Source organism: Cebidichthys violaceus, unplaced genomic scaffold, assembly GCF_023349555.1.
Source record: "Cebidichthys violaceus isolate CVI_PGR_0920_01 unplaced genomic scaffold, fCebVio1.0.p SCAF_74, whole genome shotgun sequence".
NCBI classification, from domain to species: domain Eukaryota; kingdom Metazoa; phylum Chordata; class Actinopteri; order Perciformes; family Stichaeidae; genus Cebidichthys; species Cebidichthys violaceus.
In genome coordinates, this window is record NW_027176958.1 from 1037880 (window position 1) to 1058610 (window position 20731).

At 42.1% G+C, this 20731-nt stretch overlaps 1 protein-coding gene across 1 annotated transcript; it reads right to left on the bottom strand.

Annotated features, from left to right (window-relative positions):
- Positions 1–1196: 1196 nt before the first annotated feature.
- Positions 1197–18469, bottom strand: polr3a (polymerase (RNA) III (DNA directed) polypeptide A). The gene is made up of 31 exons (XM_068736953.1): positions 18275–18469; positions 17803–17938; positions 17521–17658; positions 16927–17098; positions 16636–16790; positions 16305–16544; positions 16018–16180; positions 15566–15702; positions 15383–15486; positions 15131–15272; positions 14872–15012; positions 14638–14707; positions 14281–14408; positions 14009–14147; positions 13412–13576; positions 13069–13241; positions 11341–11452; positions 10497–10615; positions 8716–8853; positions 7638–7808; positions 6545–6658; positions 5007–5093; positions 4834–4916; positions 3859–4029; positions 3503–3596; positions 3291–3383; positions 2865–3029; positions 2524–2688; positions 2270–2401; positions 2006–2138; positions 1197–1913 (listed from the first exon to the last, which is right to left on the bottom strand). Exons 1-31 carry the CDS (start codon positions 18316–18318, stop codon positions 1765–1767), a joined length of 4173 nt encoding a protein of 1390 aa, XP_068593054.1. The 5' UTR covers positions 18319–18469; the 3' UTR covers positions 1197–1764.
- Between the last annotated feature and the right edge of the window lie 2262 nt (positions 18470–20731).

Genomic DNA, 20731 nt, shown 5'->3' on the forward strand with positions numbered 1-20731 from the left:
CGTGTCGAAAAAAGTCATAGTATAGCGTGTCGAAAAAAGTCATAGTATAGCGTGTCGAAAAAAGTCATAGTATAGCGTGTCGAAAAAAGTCATAGTATAGCGTGTCGAAAAAAGTCATAGTATAGCGTGTCGAAAAAAGTCATATTATATAACATAATATGTTGACAAGTTCTTTCTATGGTTTACGGTGACATGTTTTAAGGGACGGGACATGCAGGTTCCGAACCTGTTATTGTGATTCAGGACATGGTCTTGAAACGCTTGTTCTACCAGGTGAGCTAAAGTACTTAAATGTGTAAGGAATTATTTTAAACGCATTAATATTTACTATATATATATATACACTTTTTTGACATTCTATATAGCAAGTCTTAAAAAAAGTCATAGTATAGCATGTTGAAAAAAGTCATAAGAAATACATAAAAAAGGTTGAAAAGAGGTTTATGTTGAAAAAAGTCAGTCATAAAAATAGGCATTCATGTAAAAAAAATCATAAGTCATAGTATAGCATGTTGAAAAAAGCTTGTATAGAATGTCAAAAAATATACTGTAATATCATATTCAGAGTATTGTCATGAAAAAGTCATAGTATAGCATCATTCATACATTTTTTTAGAATTGTATGTCGAAAACCGTCATAGTATGTCCAAAAAAAGTCATAGTATTGTATGCCATTAACAATTTGAGAAAAAGGTCAGTTTACTACATGCCATCGAAACTCATTGCACAGTACATCATAGAATATTTAAAGTCATAGTTTCGAATGTCATAAAAAGCCATAGTATAGTATGGCATTAAAAAGTAATATGGTATGTCATAAGAAAATCATAGAAATTGTCATTGGATATTAAGCCTTAAAAAAAAGTCACTTTATAGCACGTCATAAAATAATTCATTTAAAAAGTCATGGCACAGGATGTTATGAAGAAAGTCATAAAAAATTACATAATATAGTACGACATAAAAAAAAAAGTCAGAATCACCAGGTTTTCTACATATGCCTCCAGAACCAGTCAAGTATCAGTGAGAAGTAATCAAAAAGGATTTAGTTGGGGGACATGAGGCCCATGTGACAACAGATCAAAGTGTGGCAAACACTCATACAATCTGAACTACTGTGCAGAGCATCTCTCAAAAACTGGTTTACAATGTTCAGATGCATCTGTGAGATTAACTGATGGAAAAAAAAAACCCGATTCCTGGGTCATATATTTTATTACATTATATACATTATTACATGAATAGGCTTTTAAACAGGAAGCCAACCTGATGAACCATCGCTGATCCGATTCTTGTATGAAAACAGCAGTTGTTGTTTTTTTTAGAAAAGACGTCTCGAAGCTGCAAGGCTAAAAACAAGCAGTTCTTAGTATAATGTAAAACTAAGTGCCGAACCTGAAGACATCAGGTCTGCTTCATGATTAAGAGGTCATCTTTACGTCTGCTGCACACGTGTTCAGTGCCGTTACATTGAGGGAGAGTAAGATTATGAAACATCTTAACAACAGAGGAAACACACCGTTGATCAAACAAGTAAAAAGAACACCAACGCATCTGAAGTTTTCTGTAATCTCCTCACAGATAACTGAAATAATAAGCAAGTCCACTACTTCTCAATGCAAACAATGAATGCAGGGTCCTCACAGTCCGCCCCTCAAAACGATATATTTAGTTTTTGATCCCAACAAAAAGGGAAATCATTTGACACTTTGGCAGGCACAAGAGGTCTTTAGACAGCGGGCTCTCTCTCAGCCTTCCTTGCTGCTATGTGATCAGAGGTATGTGGAAGTCTGCGCTGTCGAAGAGGAGCGGCCTTTTGACCGGAGACGGATCCTTGTCAGCCTTGTGTAGCAGTTTGAACAGTCCCGTTCCGATATTCATCGGAATCCCCATAATGATGCACTCGGACACACCTGGAACAGGAACGCGGCAAAACGTCAAGGCCCAATTAAGACAAAAGGGGGTCAAGGGTCAATTTCACTGCAGAGATGAAGCGTCACTTTACCACAGACTGAGTCCTTTTGTCCAAAGTAGGCGGCGTCGAAGAGATGATCAGCTGTTTTCTCGAAGGAGGCCAGCATGAGGACGCTCTCCTTCATTTTGGCCAAACCGAACCTGGTAATTCCCAGAATCTCCCCCTTTTAAGACAGTATGCACACAGGTGAAAAGAGCTCTAACCACACGCACACACGCACACACGCACACACACACACACACACACACACACACACACACATTGAAGAAACATCAAGATTTAGACTGCTCACACCTTGTAGGACATGAGATCTGCTAGAAGCATGACGTGACGGCGGTCAATGCTCATTCCGTGGTTCGTCATGGTGTACTGGATCTCGTTGATGATGGTGGATCTCGCTGCCTCAATACCCAACGTCTTCTCGACCTAGAAATGAGACGACGGCGTGGATAATGAGGCGGCAGATGTGGAACCAAATAAAGGACGCATGCAGGGCTCCAATCCAAGCTTCGGCCCCACCGGGGTTTCGATCTCCCGTTACGGATTACCTCGTAAGTGTTGTTTGACGTGGTCCTGCTTCCGTTCACTCCGTGCGTTGCCATGACGGCCCTCAGGTTGTCCCCCTCCACCAGGAGTTTGTACATGGTCTTGGTGCTCTGTTCGTCAATGTGAATGACCGCTCGGGAAACCTCCGGTATGCCTTGAACCACCACCTTTCCACGGGAGAAATTGGAAACAGTTAAAAAAAAGAAAAAAAAAAAAGAAGAAGAAGAAAGACAATGCACACATTTACTTTTTTTTTTTAAGCACCGCACGTTCATACTCCTCCCTCTTTACTGATCAGCGCTTTAGAAACAAACAGTTTTCCAATCATCAATTCACCGATCACCTTAGGAAGTTCCTCTTTCAACGACTGCAGCACGTAGTACATGGAGCTTTTGTTGTTCTCTCGCGGAGACACGCACACCACCGCCTCGCCGTGCACAGCGATGTCGCCCGGTTTCACTCGCAGTTTAGACATGCAGATGGAGTAACGCACCGTTTCTGCATTTACCTGAAAGACGAAAAACTCAAATCAGAGGCACAGCTACCGTAGTGATTAACGCGCAACACAAAAGCCCTAATCTATAGTGTAGCACGCTCAATAAGCTGTGAGTGTATTATGGAAATTAAAGCCAAAACCTACAAAAATAAGAGCCAGGTTGTAACAAACTAGAATTCCTCTTTAAATCAATGTATGGGTATGAAAGTAAGTTGGGGATAAATTTGAAGTATTCCAACAATGTGTCAGTAAAAAGAAAAGAAACCGTGATACCTCCAGCCGCAGCAGCCTTATTCTCTCCAGTGACAACTTCACCAGGATGAAGCAGTCGTCAGGTAGAAAAACCTCCTCTATGTACTCGGAGATCTGCAGAGAAGCAAGAGAGAGACGTCGGCTTCATACTCTGAATGACTCTGTTGAAACTACTGGCGTATACAAAAGGGGGAAAACGCCGCGTTTATTAAAATGCGCCGCTGGTCGAATACCTCTCCGAGTAGAGTTTTCTCGATCCTTCCCTTCACCAGCCTGGCGAAGTCGGCGTCTTCTTCCACATCCAAATGAGCCGTGATTATAGGGGTGCTGAGTGGCGAGGAGAGGGCTTTCAATGGATTTATTCAAAACAAGTGAGGGGGGCGTGACGAAGACACAACGAAGATACAACTAAATGCCCTAATTCAGTGTCTAAACCATGGATGCTTCATTAAAAGTAGCTACGGCCACTTCGAGCTCCAAAACTTTCTAAAAATGCAAATGTCAAACACGGTAATTGCTTCCATCTTTCTTCTTCTGCTCAAATATTAAAAAAGGGAAACCTATAAGGAAACCTAATTAAATAGCCTACCTGATGTTCTTGGAGGCGTTGATGATCTCTTTGATGCGAGGCACCCCCAGAGTGATGTTCATGGACGCCACACCGGCGAAGTGGAAGGTTTTCAGAGTCATCTGAGTGCCGGGCTCTCCGATGCTCTGGGCACACAGGGCCCCTACTGCTGAGCCGGGCTCCATCTGGGCTCTGTGCGAACAAAGGAATGATCAGAGAGAGAGAGAGAGAGAGAGAGAGAGAGAGAGAGAGAGCCGACGCAGCCTTCAATAAACTGAGAGAAGATTGGCAATTATTCTACGGACGTCATCGTCATCTCAACAGCCCTCAGATGACTGTACAGAGGAGTGTGCATGTGGGGATTAAATAAAGATAACTAGATAATCTACTCCTACAGAATCGGCTGGAAGCATTACCAACGCATTTATCTTATCATTTATCTATTTCATATTTTAATTAAATCTGGGGATTGGCAGCCTGTCTCTCAACAACTACTCGATGGATTGCCATGAAATTCGGCACAGACCGGATAATTAGGGGATCCGGCCTGTTACTCTGTTGTCACCGTGAATTTGACATTTGTGGATGTGAGTGACATTTCTCAATTGCGAAACTGACAATCTCACATTCTCGGCCACTTCACGCGGCTGCCGTCTAGGTTAAAAAGGTCGTCGTCTTCTCTCGTCACACTATTTGACAGTTGCCCTCTGACGTGGTTCGACAACACTTCATTAGAACCAGTCATTTTGCAGCATAGCCCGAACCCGTAGGATGGTTTCTACTTAGAGGAACTCGGGAACATATTCAGCAGCTCATTTGTCTTTTCCCCACTATTACTTTCTATTACCACAGGCAAAATTTGTGTTGTCCCAAAAGTATGCTGTTTACAGTTCAGTGTCTTCTGGCAGCATGGGGACATCAATCTGCTCCTGTTTTGCTGAAAATGTGCACCAAACAAAAAGACGATGAGCCGTAGAATAAGACATAAAGTCGTACCTCATGTACTTGTCTCTGCAGGTTTCGAGGAACTTCTCCAGCTGGGTGGGGGTTATGCGGTCCAGCTGATAGAGAACTTTGGGCTGCAACACAAAACGGTAGCGACGAGCGATTAGGTTTCAGAAGGTAGCGGAGCTTCAGGATACGGCTGCATACAGCCGTGCGGCGCCTACCTCGCTGGTGCCGTTGTCGTTGATTCCGTACTTGTCTCTGGTCTTCTTGATCCGTTCTGAGATACTCTTGACAAATTTCTTGATCTCCTAAAAAAAAAAAAAAAAGAAAAAAAAAAAAAAGTTGAGGGAAAATAAATCAACAATTTCACAGGAGTATCTTTCGGGATGACCAAACTGTATGCTGTTTGACACGACACACTGTCATGCAGTTATTATAGATATTACGGTAAAGGCATGACCCAGTAAATCACATCGAGCAAAACTCTTTAAAAGACAAAAACACCAGCTTTGCTTTAAAGAGAGCGGTCAGATGTGAAAGCACGAATGACGAGGGGCTTTTGAAATAGCAACAATGTGGTTATTAAATACATAATCTGTTCAAGGTCTTGTTGTCACAACATTCTCGAATCGGTTAAACCGCAATCCAGCATGCTCGGTCACTATACCTCCAGGTACTTCTCTGAGCCTGTGTCAGTTAACTCCTTCACAAAAAAAAAAAAAAAAAAAAGGGGGGGGGGGGAAGGTTCACATGAGTAACTGCAGGCAAATGGCTCTTGACTTGATTTTTTGCTGCCATGTAATTCCTTATTACAGCACGCTGTCAAAAGCCGACAGGATATAAAGTAAAGTTTTCTTTTGTACTCATGAGTGTGGAGGCGTTGCATAATAACCACAGGAGGTGGAAGGTTTTCTGTCTGCACCATTCACCAGACCTGATAATCAGTCAAGAAAAGAAAAAAAAAAAAAAAGCTGCTTTTTCAAATAAGTGTTGAATATCGACCTTAAAATACGTGTGGACGTGTGGGTGTTTTGCCTCAACTTTTGATTTTTCATGGACGTTTCTTTGTGCATCCATCTGTTGCGTTTTGGTGAAATAATTCTTGTGTTTTCTGCAGCTGGACGGGCAGAAAATATAAACTGTGGAAATGTTTAATTATTGTCAACAAGCATAGCCAAAGCCTGTTACAAGCTATTGGTCTCTGCCCAAAACTATTAAAAACACATCAGTGAGCTACACCGTTGTTACCGTCACATGTTCTTTTATTATGGTGGACAGGAGCACTGTAGTTTATTTTGATAAAATCCCCACGTAAATACAATAAGTAGTGCACTGAATGTGTATAAATTCAGGAAGAAATAATCCTGTTTGACTAAAGTTTGACAGTTTTTAGCAAACTTTACTCAAACAGGAGTATCAGTCTGTAGGAGAGAAAAATATGAAATTACCGAGACATTTTTAAAAACTATACATTCGTACTCAGAAGGCCTTTTTTTGGTGCAAATCCAGAATTGTTGTTTGGATGTCTTAACTTTGCAAGACACCAAAGACGCATCCTTCTCTCATTACCTAGTGAACTTACCTGAAGCGACGACTTGAAGACACATTTCAGTGATCGTTTAACATCGACAAGCTACTCGATAGTAGAAGTTTTGAGCTCTTGAGAGAGTCTTTTGACGGCAGGTAGTTGCGGAGAACTTTTTCGTAAATAAAAAAAAACAAAAACGTATCGGGAGAGAAAACTTCGACGGACCCCTACCTCCAAGAAGCTGCCTTTGCAGCACAAGAAGTCGACTCTCTTGGTGATGGCGTCGGCGGTGAGGACCAGCTCGTTCTGACTGAGCGCAGGCTCGTCTGGACACCCGTGGATCGCCTGCGGGGGAACGGAGAGGATCAAAAAGAAGGTAATTGTAGTCGTTTCGCTGCATCTGAAACTACTCGCCCCAACGCTTACAGAAAAATCACCTACTTATGTCATATCTGATCTCCATTTACTAGCAAGTGCTTTTATTTTGCTTTTAAACAAAATAAAATCACTACAATTGCTTGTACCATTACATGTCCTCTAACCTCTTGATAGATGGATGTAATCGCTTTACTGTAAACCGATGAAGCGGACAGACGTAATTAATAACTGTTGCTCTTTTACTATGATTGATAACTCCTTTATTATTCCTTCATGTCATTTGAATTGGTTTGAAATGCACCATATAAATAAACATAACAGCAACACGGAGCAGGTGGTTCTCCTGCAGAGCTCACATTCTCTGGGATCAGTCTCGTCTCAATCACCAGTCACTGCGGTAAACACAGGTGACATTTCAGATTGCAGACTGCTAATCCCACTGTAATAAGGAGAACACACGGAAACAGCTGGGAACTACAGCATCTAAACCCGATAACGGATACGAATATGTACAGACCGAGGAGGTTTTGTTGATTTAAAAAGAAGGACGTCGACGACGGCCAATAGATCGAGTAAACCAGAACATCTATTAGAATCTATTGATCAAATAACTCAGCCACTTTCCCACCGGGGGAAATTAATGTAAACTTTTAGTTGCCTGGATATGCTGACGTATTTCTGAGAAAAAAATCTATTTGCTGTAATTTGTCCATTTCCGCATGAAAAGCTTCTCTGCTAATGAGCGGCTTCTGAAGCGGGCAGTCGGCTCACCGCAGCAGGAGGATAAAATGTTTTTCCCTCCCAGAGCACCGGCATTAAAATAGTCCATGAAAGTTCAGATACGGACGTATGAGACCAAAGGAAAGCAAGGCTGAGGAAGAAAAACAGCAGGCAAGAAGAAGGAAAAGAACGCCGAGCAAAGCAGGCCCGAAAGCTCTCCTCTCACCCGGATGTTGTCCAGGACTCTCTGAAACTCCAGCGGCTCATCCTTTCCCTCCATGGCAGCTGGATCCAGACCATCGCCGCCATAAATGAACTGGATGATGTCGCCGGTGGAGCTGCGCACCGTCAGGTCGTACTGCGAGCACAGATCTTCCAGGGACTTGACCAGACGCCTCTGTCCAAGCAAGCATGAGCAGGAACACAAGAAACATATCACAGTGAAAAAAAGCATCTGACTTGACCTGAAAGTATACTTTGGGTTCAGGCATATGTGCGAAAATACATCAGAGATGCAACCTAATTAAGTGCTCTATTGTTTTATTATTGATAATCTATTTGTCATTTAAGTAAAAATGAAAATATTCACCAATTGCAGCTTCCACATGCGAGGATTTCTGCTTTTCAGTGAACCATTTTAGATTGAATGTCTTTGGGTTTTGGACTGCTGGTAATATATATATACGGAGGGATGTCCTCCTGGGTATTTCTTATTTTATTTTTTAGACAAAATGTTACATTAGAAAGATGGAAAAATATGAGAGCGGTGAGAGTGAATAAAAACACACTGAAGTCACGACCCGGACAGCTAAACATCCATCTGAAACAAAATGTTTCAGACGAAAGAACAAAAACAAAAAAATTTTGAATTTTTTTGTTCTTTCGTTTGTAAAACATCCAAATGTTATGTAATGTGGGCTCTATGAACTATATTTGGTAGTCATTTTCCAAAAATGTATTGCATTACAGATTAAACGATAATTGATAATTAAAGAATGCTCTCTGTTGTCAGAAAAGTCCCAGCATACCATGCAAAACGTTGAAGTGGCACCAATGTAGAACAGTTATGCACGTCTAGTTAAAGACGTCTGATAATTAACTGCCCCTCTACAGTCGCCTGTATTGGGTGTTTTGTTCCAAAAGAAGCTTATAGGCTGGAAACACAGTATTATAAGTTTGTGCAGCAGAATAGTTACTACTAAGTGTGAAGGACACTGCAGATGGACACGTCCTTTCATTCAGATACGCGGCGTCAGCATGGCAACAGGAGTGAACCCCGGGGGGGAAAGATCTTCAGGCGTTACCTGCATGTATCCCGTCTCTGCAGTTTTCACAGCAGTGTCCACCAGACCCTCCCTGCCAGCCATGGTGTGGAAAAAGAACTCGGTGGGTGTCAGGCCGGAGTAGAAGCTGTCGGCCACAAAGCCTTTCGCAGCAGGCAGCTGTAGGAAGAACATTAAGCCGTGAAGCAGTGAAGCAGGCCTGCTGGGGATTCTTGAAACACGGAAAATGAGCCTCTAAGACTTTGACCAGAGCCATGATAATCCACGTCTAAACATGTATTTCAATGCATCTTTTTTTGTATATATACATATACACACACACATACATACATACATACATATATATCACATTAATAATAATAATACATTGTATTTGTATAGCCCTTTAAAAAAGGTGCTCAAAGACACTTTACAAGGTAAGAACAGAAACAATAGAAGTAGATACAATAAAAACAAAATAAATGACATCATAACAGGAACAACATTAATTATTATGAGTAAGTCACACAAGTCTGTTAGGTTGAGACAACAAAACTACTTAGTTAGGTTAAAACAACAAGACTACTCTTTAGGTTGAGACAACAAGACTACTTAGTTAGGTTGAGACAACAAGACTACTCTTTAGGTTGAGACAACAAGACTACTTAGTTAGGTTAAAACAACAAGACTACTTAGTTAGGTTGAGACAACAAGACTACTTAGTTAGGTTAAAACAACAAGACTACTTAGTTAGGTTGAGACAACAAGACTACTTAGTTAGGTTGAGACAACAAGACTACTTAGTTAGGTTGAGACAACAAGACTACTTAGTTAGGTTAAAACAACAAGACTACTTAGTTAGGTTGAGACAACAAGACTACTTAGTTAGGTTGAGACAACAAGACTACTTAGTTAGGTTGAGACAACAAGACTACTTAGTTAGGTTAAAACAACAAGACTACTTAGTTAGGTTGAGACAACAAGACTACTTAGGTTAAAACAACAAGACTACTTAGTTAGGTTAAAACAACAAGACTACTTAGTTAGGTTGAGACAACAAGACTACTTAGTTAGGTTAAAACAACAAGACTACTTAGGTTAAAACAACAAGACTACTTAGGTTAAAACAACAAGACTACTTAGTTAGGTTGAGACAACAAGACTACTTAGTTAGGTTAAAACAACAAGACTACTTAGTTAGGTTGAGACAACAAGACTACTTAGTTAGGTTGAGTCAACAAGACTACTTAGTTAGGTTGAGACAACAAGACTACTTAGTTAGGTTGAGACAACAAAACTACTTAGTTAGGTTGAGACCACAAAACTACTTAGTTAGGTTAAAACAACAAGACTACTTAGTTAGGTTAAAACAACAAGACTACTTAGTTAGGTTTAGTATCAATTTAATGAAATGATGAAGCTAAATCAGGCTGGAAGACGGGAACGGAAGTTCAAGCAGGGAGCCTGTGTGTGTGTGTGTGTGTGTGTGTGTGTGTGTGCCCCCCCGCCGCCGTTGGATAAACAAAGATATAAATAAAGATGTAACAGAAATTGAATGCACTGATGCTGGGTTAAAATAATGGTTCCTACGTCAAAACACTTAAACGCGTGAGACACGCCACGGCTACACACCAGGATTCAAACAGGTCAATAAAAACAGGACCTATTTAAACACGTAATGCGTCGTAGCCATTTGCAAAAAGCTCAAATAGCTCTAATCTATGGTTGTATATCCCAACAAACAGATTCCGATTACAACAAGTATGATCCCTTTAAAAAAGGGAAAAGACAGCACAGTAATAAAGACAAGAACTGGATCTTACTTTTGAATGCTTTTCAAAGTGAGGAAGGGAGCGGTTCTCAAACCCATCAGGTACTCGAGAGCCACTTATGGCCTGCTGGCCCACGCAGGCAATCATCTGGGAGATATTGATGAAAGAGCCTGTGTGTACATGTAGAGGAAATGGATGAAAAACACGAGATACGGTAAACAAACCAGAAGTTGATAATAATGAAATCAGAACACACGCTTGGATTCCAATTCATTCGGTTTGCTTTAAAGAAGGACCGCTCAGAAATAAAGGCTTTTATCCTTCTTTTGTTCCCGTCTCACAAGCTTTCCTCTGTAAGTAACTGAATTTGTCCCTTCTTTGTTTTTAACCACATGACTAGAAAGGCACGGTCTTGATTGTGAATATCGATAGACTACAGCAGAAGGCCACACCGTCTAGTCAATAAGACGCTTTATTCTCATTTTCCTCGAGCGGCATGACAACGGCTCCATCTTTCATTGCAACTCAGTACTTTGCATCCTGCATAGAGTCCTCTTAAGAAAAGGAGTCATCTACTTCCTGCTGGTATTTTGGAAGTCACCGTTAGTCCACTTTACTGAAACTTCAGCCATCACAGTCCTGTAGAACGACTGACTCACACACACATGTGGTTAACTAAGCACTTAACAACCGTCAGAGTAAACAAAGTCTGTACAGGATTAAAGGATAATTAGGGGAAAAATGACATCCTTTGATGCTCCTGATGGGGGGTTTCCCCCAGTTTCATCCATTGCCTCAGCATTCATAAAAAAAAAAAAAAAAAAAAAAAAAAAAATCGAAAATATACAGAGCCAAACTAAAATGATTATTAAAGTTTCCTTTCAAGTGAGCTTACCTTTGGAGCCGCAAAGAGCCATGATGAGAGGGCTGTTGCTCTTGTCGAGCTCCCTGAGGCAGGCGCTGCCAGCTCGGTCTCTGATGACAGACAGCTCTTTCAAGATGAGAGCCTATTAAGAAAGATGTTCTGAATAAAACAACCTTGTTGGCTGACAAACAGGCAACACAAAAAAAGGCAAACAACATGTTATTAACCACGCGAGAAGCCTTTTGAAACATTCCACAAACGCCGACTGAGCGGCGCTTGTAGGAGTCTGAATGCCTTTCGAGTCTTTTTCGATAACCAATAATTTCGGTGTTCTGGTGAGCGACTGCTCCTCTAAGGGATCGGGTTCGTCTGCGCTTATAGATTTTATTCAGTCTCTGATTTCTTGCGTTGTGATCGGGTGAAAAAAATATATTTAAAAAAAAAAAAAAGAGATATATATAAAAATATTAAACTTGAAATTCTCCCAACTTTTCCGTCTTTAGACAGAACATTAAATTTAAATGTTCCTTTATTTCTAAACATGAAGTTTATTGTTAGAGGCAAAGACCGCCTAGTTAGTGCAGTTTTGATGAATTGCAGCTAAAAAGACTTGCATCTATCAAAACTGGCTTTTAAATCAAGATTCCGGCTCATTTTCGACACACCTGTATTTCAACAGGTACCCGGCAAAAGTGAGATCTCTTAAGATATATCGCAGCATTGTTGTGCAGGTTTGTTTGTGATGCGATACTACAGCAATAGTGGTTGATATAATTATAGATTAATAACATTAGTCTACATTAGGGTTGCAAAGGGGCGGAAAATTTTCGGTAAATATTCGAAAACTTTCCATTAAGCTCGGGAATTTTGACCTCTTTTTTTTTTTTTTTTGCAAAAGCATATAACAGGGAACTTAAATGTAGTTGAGAACAAGACTATGCAAGCCTAGCTCAGCTGGACCCTGGATGCAGCTCGTTGGGAACATTGTCTGCCAGAACCGTAAACATAGAACGTCTTCGTCATCACCTAGCATATTGATTACTTGGTAAACTGAAGCCATGTCCATTTTAACAACACGTTTATTTGTGTACAGTAGGCTAACTGTGTACAGCAGTGACAGTAGGATGTATGCATGTCCACACTAAAGTACACCATCACCTCCATTATTCACGGCTGTTGGGGTCCATCAAAAAGCGCGAGTTGGGCGACTTCATCATAAATAAAAGTAATTACTGCAAATGAAAGGCTGAGCAATAAAAACATGATTCAAAACTATATTTTAAAGCACATGCTGCGTTTCTTTGCAAAGAATGCAGCTACTGTAAACCAACTACTTACAAATGGATTAAGTCAAAAATGTCATTTTTAACTGTATTTACCTTGTCACATATGACAAGGTAAATACAGTTAAATTACCCCAAAATTTACAGTTCATTCCCGTTAATTCCCATGAAAAGTTTCCAACTTTGAATATTCCCGGAATTTTGCAACCCTAGTCTACATACTTCTGAGAAACCAAAATCGCAAACTTCAACGCTCATCTAATTCACTTTAAAGATCAATTACTGGTTCTTCTGCAACAGGAAGAGGTTCACGCCACTGATGAGTCACTGATGAGTCATCCAGTCAGTGCCATGAGGGGACAAGGTGTCAGTTGCTAATTAAGGTATTGGACGAAAGACCTTACATGGTACGAGGCGTGCACACGGCTGATTAAAAGAATATGATGATGCATAATGAATATGCATGCACGCCTACCTCCAGAGTCTCCTCCGCCGTGCATCCCGGCTGCTGCTGCAACTTGCCCGTGTGCAGCGCTTCGATGTATTCGTCACATTTTTGGTAACCGTCATCCAGCAGCTCCTGCTTGGCCGTCAGCAGACCCTGGCCAGGTGTCACGTCGCCAATGCCGATAGAAAAGCCGCGGTTGGCTAAAAGTTGAGGGTTAAAAAAAAACTAAAAATTGCAATCAGCATCTCTATAGATTCTCCAGTTTCAGAGTCACTTATTCTGTTATCATCTATTTCTGTTTGACAGGTGATAAGATTGACGGATATCTCAATTTTCGTTACAAAATGTTACGTCCCTGAGGACGCCTTACATAGATACACCGGAGCGAGTCTCGCCAGGCGAGACATGGCGTTGGCCGCCTCCAGCTGTCCCCAGTCTCTCAGCAGGATGTAGAAGATGTTTTTCTTGGAGCCAGACCCCAAGGTACCCTTGTCCAAAGAGCCACACATCAGCTCGCTGTTGTGGATCACCACGACTGGGAAACGTGAGAATACATACATATATATATAATTAGGATAGAAGCAGACACAGCGGGCGAGCGTCTCGGGGGCGTTGGTGAAGGCTGGAAGACGTTCAGCTGGAAATTATTCAAAAGAATCCTCGTTCATCAACTCCCACTGGAAACAGTGTGGTGATAAGAAACATATTGCAGATGTTTACATTTCACAAAAGTGAAACTGACCTGTGCTGAATAAGACTATAAAAAGACACAAATAGCTGTTATGTTCTCTCTCTCTCTCTCTCTCTCTCTCTCTCTCTCTCTCTCTCTCTCTCTCTCTCTCTCTCTCTCTCTCTCTCTCTCTCTCTCATTAAATGGTTAAATAACGGACATAACACATTTCATAACTTGCCAAATATAAGCTTTTCATTTGGTGCGTTTATGGACGTTTGTACTGAAGAAACTCACACGAGTCGTTAGAACAGAGATCCTCTCCCTTGCCACAGTACTGTTTGCCCTTGGTCCGCAGGTTCGCCTTGACTGGACATTCCTTGCTTGGCTTCAGAATGAGGCTGAAGATCTGTTTGCCCGTCCACAGAGTCATGGGCTGATGGAGGGAGACACACACACACACACACACACACACACACACACACACACACACACACACAGAGCAAAATGTTAGCGGCGGGCCACAAACAAGAGGAGTTATGTAAAAAGCTCACCAGAGTGCACAGTACCTTCATGATAGCCGGGCGGGGGAGAGAGACCTTGACTTTTTCATCTTGGCCCACGAGGATTGAAGCGATTATCTGACATGCTTTTGATCTTTCAAAGAAGGTGTCCTTCAGCGTCAAGAGGTAAGCCCCTAGGAGGTCGAAATAAGCCATAACTTATTTGAACTTATTTTTTCCCGGCAAAGGCACTTAATTCTGCTTAAAAAGTATCAAAAAAGTATGCTACTAGCAGTGGAGTCCTATCCAAAACAGCTACATTTTAAAATATCCGCCTGTCGAGACAAAGCACCCGAAGGCCTCCCATCCCATCATATGAAAACAGACCACTGTGAACCGACTGCCACACGTCGCCGCACCGACCTGTCAGAAAGTCCTGAATGGCAGCAATCAGAGGTTCGCCGTTTCTCGGAGTGACAAGATTCGCCTTTGTCTGGTAGAAAAGATAATTTGTGTCAAAAGTGCAAGTCAATTTCCTACGAACACCACGGTTACCAGAGACATCTGTTCATTGCGGAACGTCAACACACTGATAGGTAGGTGTGTGTAGGTGTGTGTGTGTGTGTGTGTGTGTGTGTGTGTGTGTGAGATGTATACCCCCATCAGGACGAGGGCCTCGGCTTTGGCTTCTTCGGTCTGAGGCAGATGAAGGTTCATTTCATCGCCGTCGAAGTCGGCATTGTACGGCGTGCACACACACTCGTTGAACCGGAACGTCCTGTGAGGTTTGACTCTGGCCTGAGAATGTGAAGAACAATATAAAAAACCTCACATAATTGATACTTAACAGCCTCATTTAACCACCCTCATTGATGCTTCAGTACACATAAGAAAGATCAGTAAGCGTATGTCTCACGATGTGGGCCATGATGCTGAGCTTGTGCAGGGAGGGCTGTCGATTGAAGAGGACGATGTCTCCGTCTATCATGTGCCTTTCCACCGTGTCGCCGAACCTCAGCTCTTGAGCAATCTTCTCCCGGTTTCCATATTTCAGAAACCTGACCGAAATGAAACGATACACTTTGTGTGGTGGTGTGAACCACGGGGCAAAGGAATTACTGGGTTTTATATTTTGTATAAAAAAATTTTTTTTTTAAAAAAGTCTGACCTTTTCATCTGCGTGTGCCGATTCTGGATGAAGTTGGCCCCGGGATGAACCTCGGGACCATTGCGGACCAGTTTCCTCAAAAGCTCCAGATTGGCTTTGTTCACCTATAACACGGCGTCACATTTAGATGTAGCTTTAGTTCCTCTCATGAAAAAGGTGTAGTTTAGTAAGAGGGAGGCTTACCCTCTCTGGGTACGTCAGGATTTTGGCCACGTGCACGGGGACGGCCACCTCGTCGATCCTCAGGTTTGGGTCGGGGGAAATCACGGTTCTGCCAGAGAAGTCCACTCTCTTTCCCGACAGGTTTCCTCGGAATCGACCTGAATTTTTACGGGAGCTAAATCAGTCATTCTGTAATTCAAAATGTCTACTTCTTCTCAGTTTTCTTCACTGAATTGAGTACAAAATGAATACCTGCCAAGTGACAAAGTACTTCAAAATGTGTCTCAAGGGGTTAAATCGACTGATGTCAGAACCCACGCAAACCACTAACCCTCCCTATTGTATAGCGGAGGATGTAGGTGTTTGGCAGGTACTTACTCAGCAATCATTTTTTTTTCTCTTTCATGTTCTCGCTTTTGACATTTACTGAACAACGTCGTACAATGTGTCACAGGTTGTATTATGCAGTGTACCTTGCTTCCCCTTGAGTCTCTGCACGAAGCCTCTGGTCCATTTCTTGGGCGCCATGTTGAGGGGGATGCCAGAAAGCTCGCTGTTGATGTAAAGAGCACACTGCAGCTGGAGGAAGTCCCAGTCCTCCATGATCATCTGGGTCTTCGCCCCCGTCATGCGATGCTAAATCATACAAACAAATAGAGTTCCTTAATGTGGGTCATCTCCGTGAAAGTCAAATACAATGAACTGTATTCAAGACAAGGATAGAAGGCGAGTAGCCCCCCCTCAATGATAAGACACCGACCTTTTTGATGACATCGTTGAGGAAGATTATCTCCGTGAGCTTCATGGTGAGGTCATCCTCGTTGGTGCCCGACTTCAGGTCGCTGATCACGGACGGTCGTATGCAGAGCGGAGGCACCAGGAGGCGGGTGAGGATGAGGTCGGCGGGTTTCCCTGCCTCGGGGTTCATCAGCAGCAAGGGAATGTCTTCTTGGGCGATCCTCTTGAACATGTTCAGCACCACCAGAGGGTTCAGGTTCTCCTGGAGAGGGGATAAGAATTTTTTTTTTTTAAGTTTGTAAGTCAACACTTAACGACACCAACTGCACAGTCGGTGTGAAAAAAAAGTTCACCTGCGCTCTGGTCAGCAACGGTTCCACCACTTTGTTGTGCTCAATGGCAGTGTCGAAGGACTGCAGAAACTCGGACACGAAGGCATCCACCACCTTCTTGTTCGTTTTATACCTCTCATGGATGATCTTCAGCAGGCCACACTTCTTCACTGGTCCTGAAGAGAGAGAAAAAAAGAAACACGGAGACTCAAGTTTGTCCAGTTATTACATCGAGACGGAACACACCAAAAAAGGGTTGGTGTCGAAAAGTAAATATCAAAAATGAAAAAAAAAAAAAATCGCTCTTTTCACCATTGAAAGCTGCACAACTCAGGCAGATTGTCCTCTTGCGACACTTGTCGGAGATCTTCTTCTTCAACCCTCGCTTCTGGAGATAGGCCAGGTTGGGCCTTTTCAACAAATCCATGAACTGCAGTTTCTCTTCCTTCGTCAGCATTATGCTCGAGCACGTCTTACAAATCATCTGGAGACACGACGACGTAGCGCATCACAATGAGGGCCAGGGAAACAGACTCTCACAGAAACGCTCAAGTTATTACGAATACATAAATAGATACGGTCGAGTTGTTTAATGATATAAAATATATAGAAAACAGCAATAACTTTACATACATTATACGAAAGTTGGATAAAACTCTAATAAAAGCCGGATAAACATGATCCTATTGGTGATATATTGTTCTAATTTTGATACTCTAGTGACACCTACAGGAAAAATATATTTCTGCTCGCTGGCATTACAGATGGAGGTATCTCCCTATTAACGTACGCCAACCATCTGACACTGTCTTCCACAATGCGTGCGGCGACTAATGCATCGCGGAAGACAACATCAGACGGTTGGCTGTGGAATCACCGTGACATCGCAACACACTGTAAACCTGCCTGTAAGATTCCTATGGTGGCTTTAAAATAGCCGACATGAAAACACGGCAGCTCCAGATCCAAGTAGCCGTAGTGTCCCAAGCAGTCTGCCAGATTCTTCCCGCATGTCAAACAGGGTCTGTCTTTCTCACTGGTGCCCTGCAGGGAAACATGAGAGACAAGAGAGGGGCCGTGAGCGCCTGCAAGTGTGAGGAGGGACCACACGGGCTGCATCGATGGGGCGACAACATCCTTGTTGCATGTTGGTTTCTTGTGTATGTGTGTGCATGCGATGCATCATACCATGCGGTGGTCCAACACTCCATAGGCTAGTGGAGTGTGTTTGGTGTCTTGGCTGTACAGATTCTTGCTGACCACCTGGATGTGGGCCTGCTGACGCATCTGTTCAGCAGATTTCATCCCAAAGCAGATGTGGCTTCTGTAAACACATGCAAAGAGTAAAGCAACAAAAAACAAAAACAATAAAGAACCAATACAAAATATATATATATATATATATATATATATATATATATATATATATATATATATATATATATATATATATATATACACATTGACTCCACGTTCTACCCCACATCATAGCTGACGTTAACTCTAATGTCAACATGGGGGGGGCACTGTATCCTCTTTATTATGAACGTGCAGAAACAAAGTGGTCAATATTAGCCACATTGCAGCACTGACTGACTGACACTGGCTAACCGGGCGAGCTAGCTAGTTAAAAGTTAGCTAGCAGTGCTCCTATACTCACATTTTCTTGGCCACATCCGTCTCTCTGAACTGCTCCTTCACCATGTTGGCAGCTTCTCCTCAACAAATAACGACCGGAATAATGACACTACAGTTGTGTCCTCATTACAGCGGAGCAAGTCTACGCTCGTAACCAGCACGCTGTTGCTTTACTTTGCCATGTTGTGTAAATGTTAGCATCCGGCTAGCTACGTGCAATGCGATGGCAAGATAGCATGTGAGCTTACAGCAAGCGCTGCCTTCAGGGTTCACCGGTAATCTAGGAATTTAACTCCTTAAAGGTTAACAAATCTGTGACGAAAAGTATGTATGGTGACTTGAGTTTTATCGTATCGTCTATCTTGTTTTAATTTATAGACAACCCAGACCCAAAGTATTCGGAATATGATGGTAAAGCTCACGAAAACCCGTATTTGTTTAAACTTTGTAGAAAAAAACAAGTTTACAAGAAGTACCTGAACGCAACATAAACCTACGCACAACAACAGTAAGAAAGAGTAGTCTACGGAGCGCGAGCGCAGTCGGTCTCAAGTGAGTGCTGACCCCTAGCGGTTAAAAGGTGTAATATCTCCAGAAGGGATTTAGGTGTCATAATTAAATAAATGTTATTTATTTATTGCCAACCTTGTCTTAATTAAAGGAATGCTGTTATGTTTATGCTTGAGGATCAGGGAAGAAATGTACTCTAGTAGACCAATATATTCTCAAATATATAAAAATAAAATATATACAGTATATGGGTTTTACCATACATTTAGCATACATCCCTTTGTGTGCTTATAGCTGCATTCATATCATTCAGCAGTGAAGTGGCACTAATAAGATTATGAGGATTATTTTCCAAAAGACATCACTGTTGGCCTGTGGGATACGTGTTGGTACAGTCAGAATTCCTGCCTCCAGATGGCACCAGATGCATGCAGAGAGGGAAGATGCAGAGCCTAAACAAACCTGTTTGTACCTGTGTTTTGTCTCATGCATTGGCGTGGAAGTGCTGATGGCGGCTGATGACTTCCTGATGAGGATTTCCTTCCACGACGTGCACGCACTGATTAATTGTTCTGTCAGCTGATAACCGCCGACGGTGAAAATTTGCCCGGCTGTATCTGATTTTCCATTTTCTAATTCTGCTGCCACTTATATCGCGAAGGGCCTCTAATTAAACCTCTAATATAGTATTCATCGTGGTCTGGGCTTTCTAAATCTGCCTCTGGAGGCAACGCATCCCCAAAGAGCTGGGCCTCTCTAATAGTGAAACATCTGGGGACACATAACTTTGGGTCGTGCAGATGTATATCCGTTTAAATATATGTAAAGAGCAAAATAAATTATCTTTAAAAAAAAACACTTGAGGGACTGCTGCTGACAATGTTTTTTTTTTTGCAGCTTGAGAGGCAGCTCAGTGATTCTCCCCCTAAAAGTGCCTGTTGAGCGTCTGTGTATAAACTATGTATCAAACACAGTAATCTTCCAATCAAGAGCAAACACACACAGTGCTCCCTGTGGAGGAATTGAATATCTCAGAGTGAGGAAGACTGTCTCTGTCTCTCAGGACTCGGGTGTCCAGGGATTTGGTTACTGTCCCTGCTCATTAGGTTTAGATTTAGAGAAATGCTCTCAGATTATTTATGTGAAATTCACATTTGCTCACTGAAGCCCTCAGGGTATGCGATGACCAGATAACGCCCTTTGCCAAAATTTCCACTAAATCTGGAGCTTTAATCGCTAGCTGCAGCTTCCTCCAGATTATTATTCTTTCATTTAATTGACTAATCATTTAGTATTAAACCAGAAAATAGTGCCACAAGTTCCCAGAACCCAACACGATGTCGTCAAACTGCTTGTTTTAGTTTGACCTGCAGTATTTCAAGCTGCCAAAAGTGACGAATCGTCACATTTGAGAAGCTGGAATGACAAATGGTTCATCAAAATAGTTTTTTTTCCTGTTAATGGACTAATTGATTAACTAATGGTTTCAGCGCTAACACTGTACAAAAAATAAAAACACGATTAGAAACCCCTCAGAGCTCCCTTTCTACCGCTCTCATCTGATCAGCGCGGGGGTCGACCATTTAAATACTCAAGTGCGACCCGGTGTTTACTCATCATACCATTTACATTATGGAAAAAAAAAACGTATTTGTAGATCAATGCGACCGCCATCTTTGTGTAATTAACATGAGTAATTACTGTGCTTAATTTACAGAGCCACCCAAGGTTCATAATGGGCCTGCGAAACATTGACCCATGACAATTGATTGATCCCTCCCTCCTTAAAAAACCATGGCCCTGCTAATGACTAAGTAATGAGCAGATAGTGTGTAGCTAGGGTGGCTAATACAGCTCTTGCTCTCCATATCCAGATTGGCTGATCCCCCTCCCTCCCCCTTCTTCCTCCTCCTCCTCTTTCCATGTTTTCTGCAATGGTGTCAGCTCCTCGCTTAAAGGCCCCCGCTCC

Excerpts from the sequence above, each read along its gene's own strand:
- polr3a (XM_068736953.1), bottom strand. The coding sequence starts at position 18,318 with ATGGTGAAGGAGCAGTTCAGAGAGACGGATGTGGCCAAGAAAAT. Across the intron at positions 17,939-18,274 it reads ACGGATGTGGCCAAGAAAAT|AAGCCACATCTGCTTTGGGA; the intron begins GTGAGTATAGGA and ends ATGTGTTTACAG. Across the intron at positions 3,384-3,502 it reads AGAAAACTCTACTCGGAGAG|ATCTCCGAGTACATAGAGGA; the intron begins GTATTCGACCAG and ends GCTTCTCTGCAG.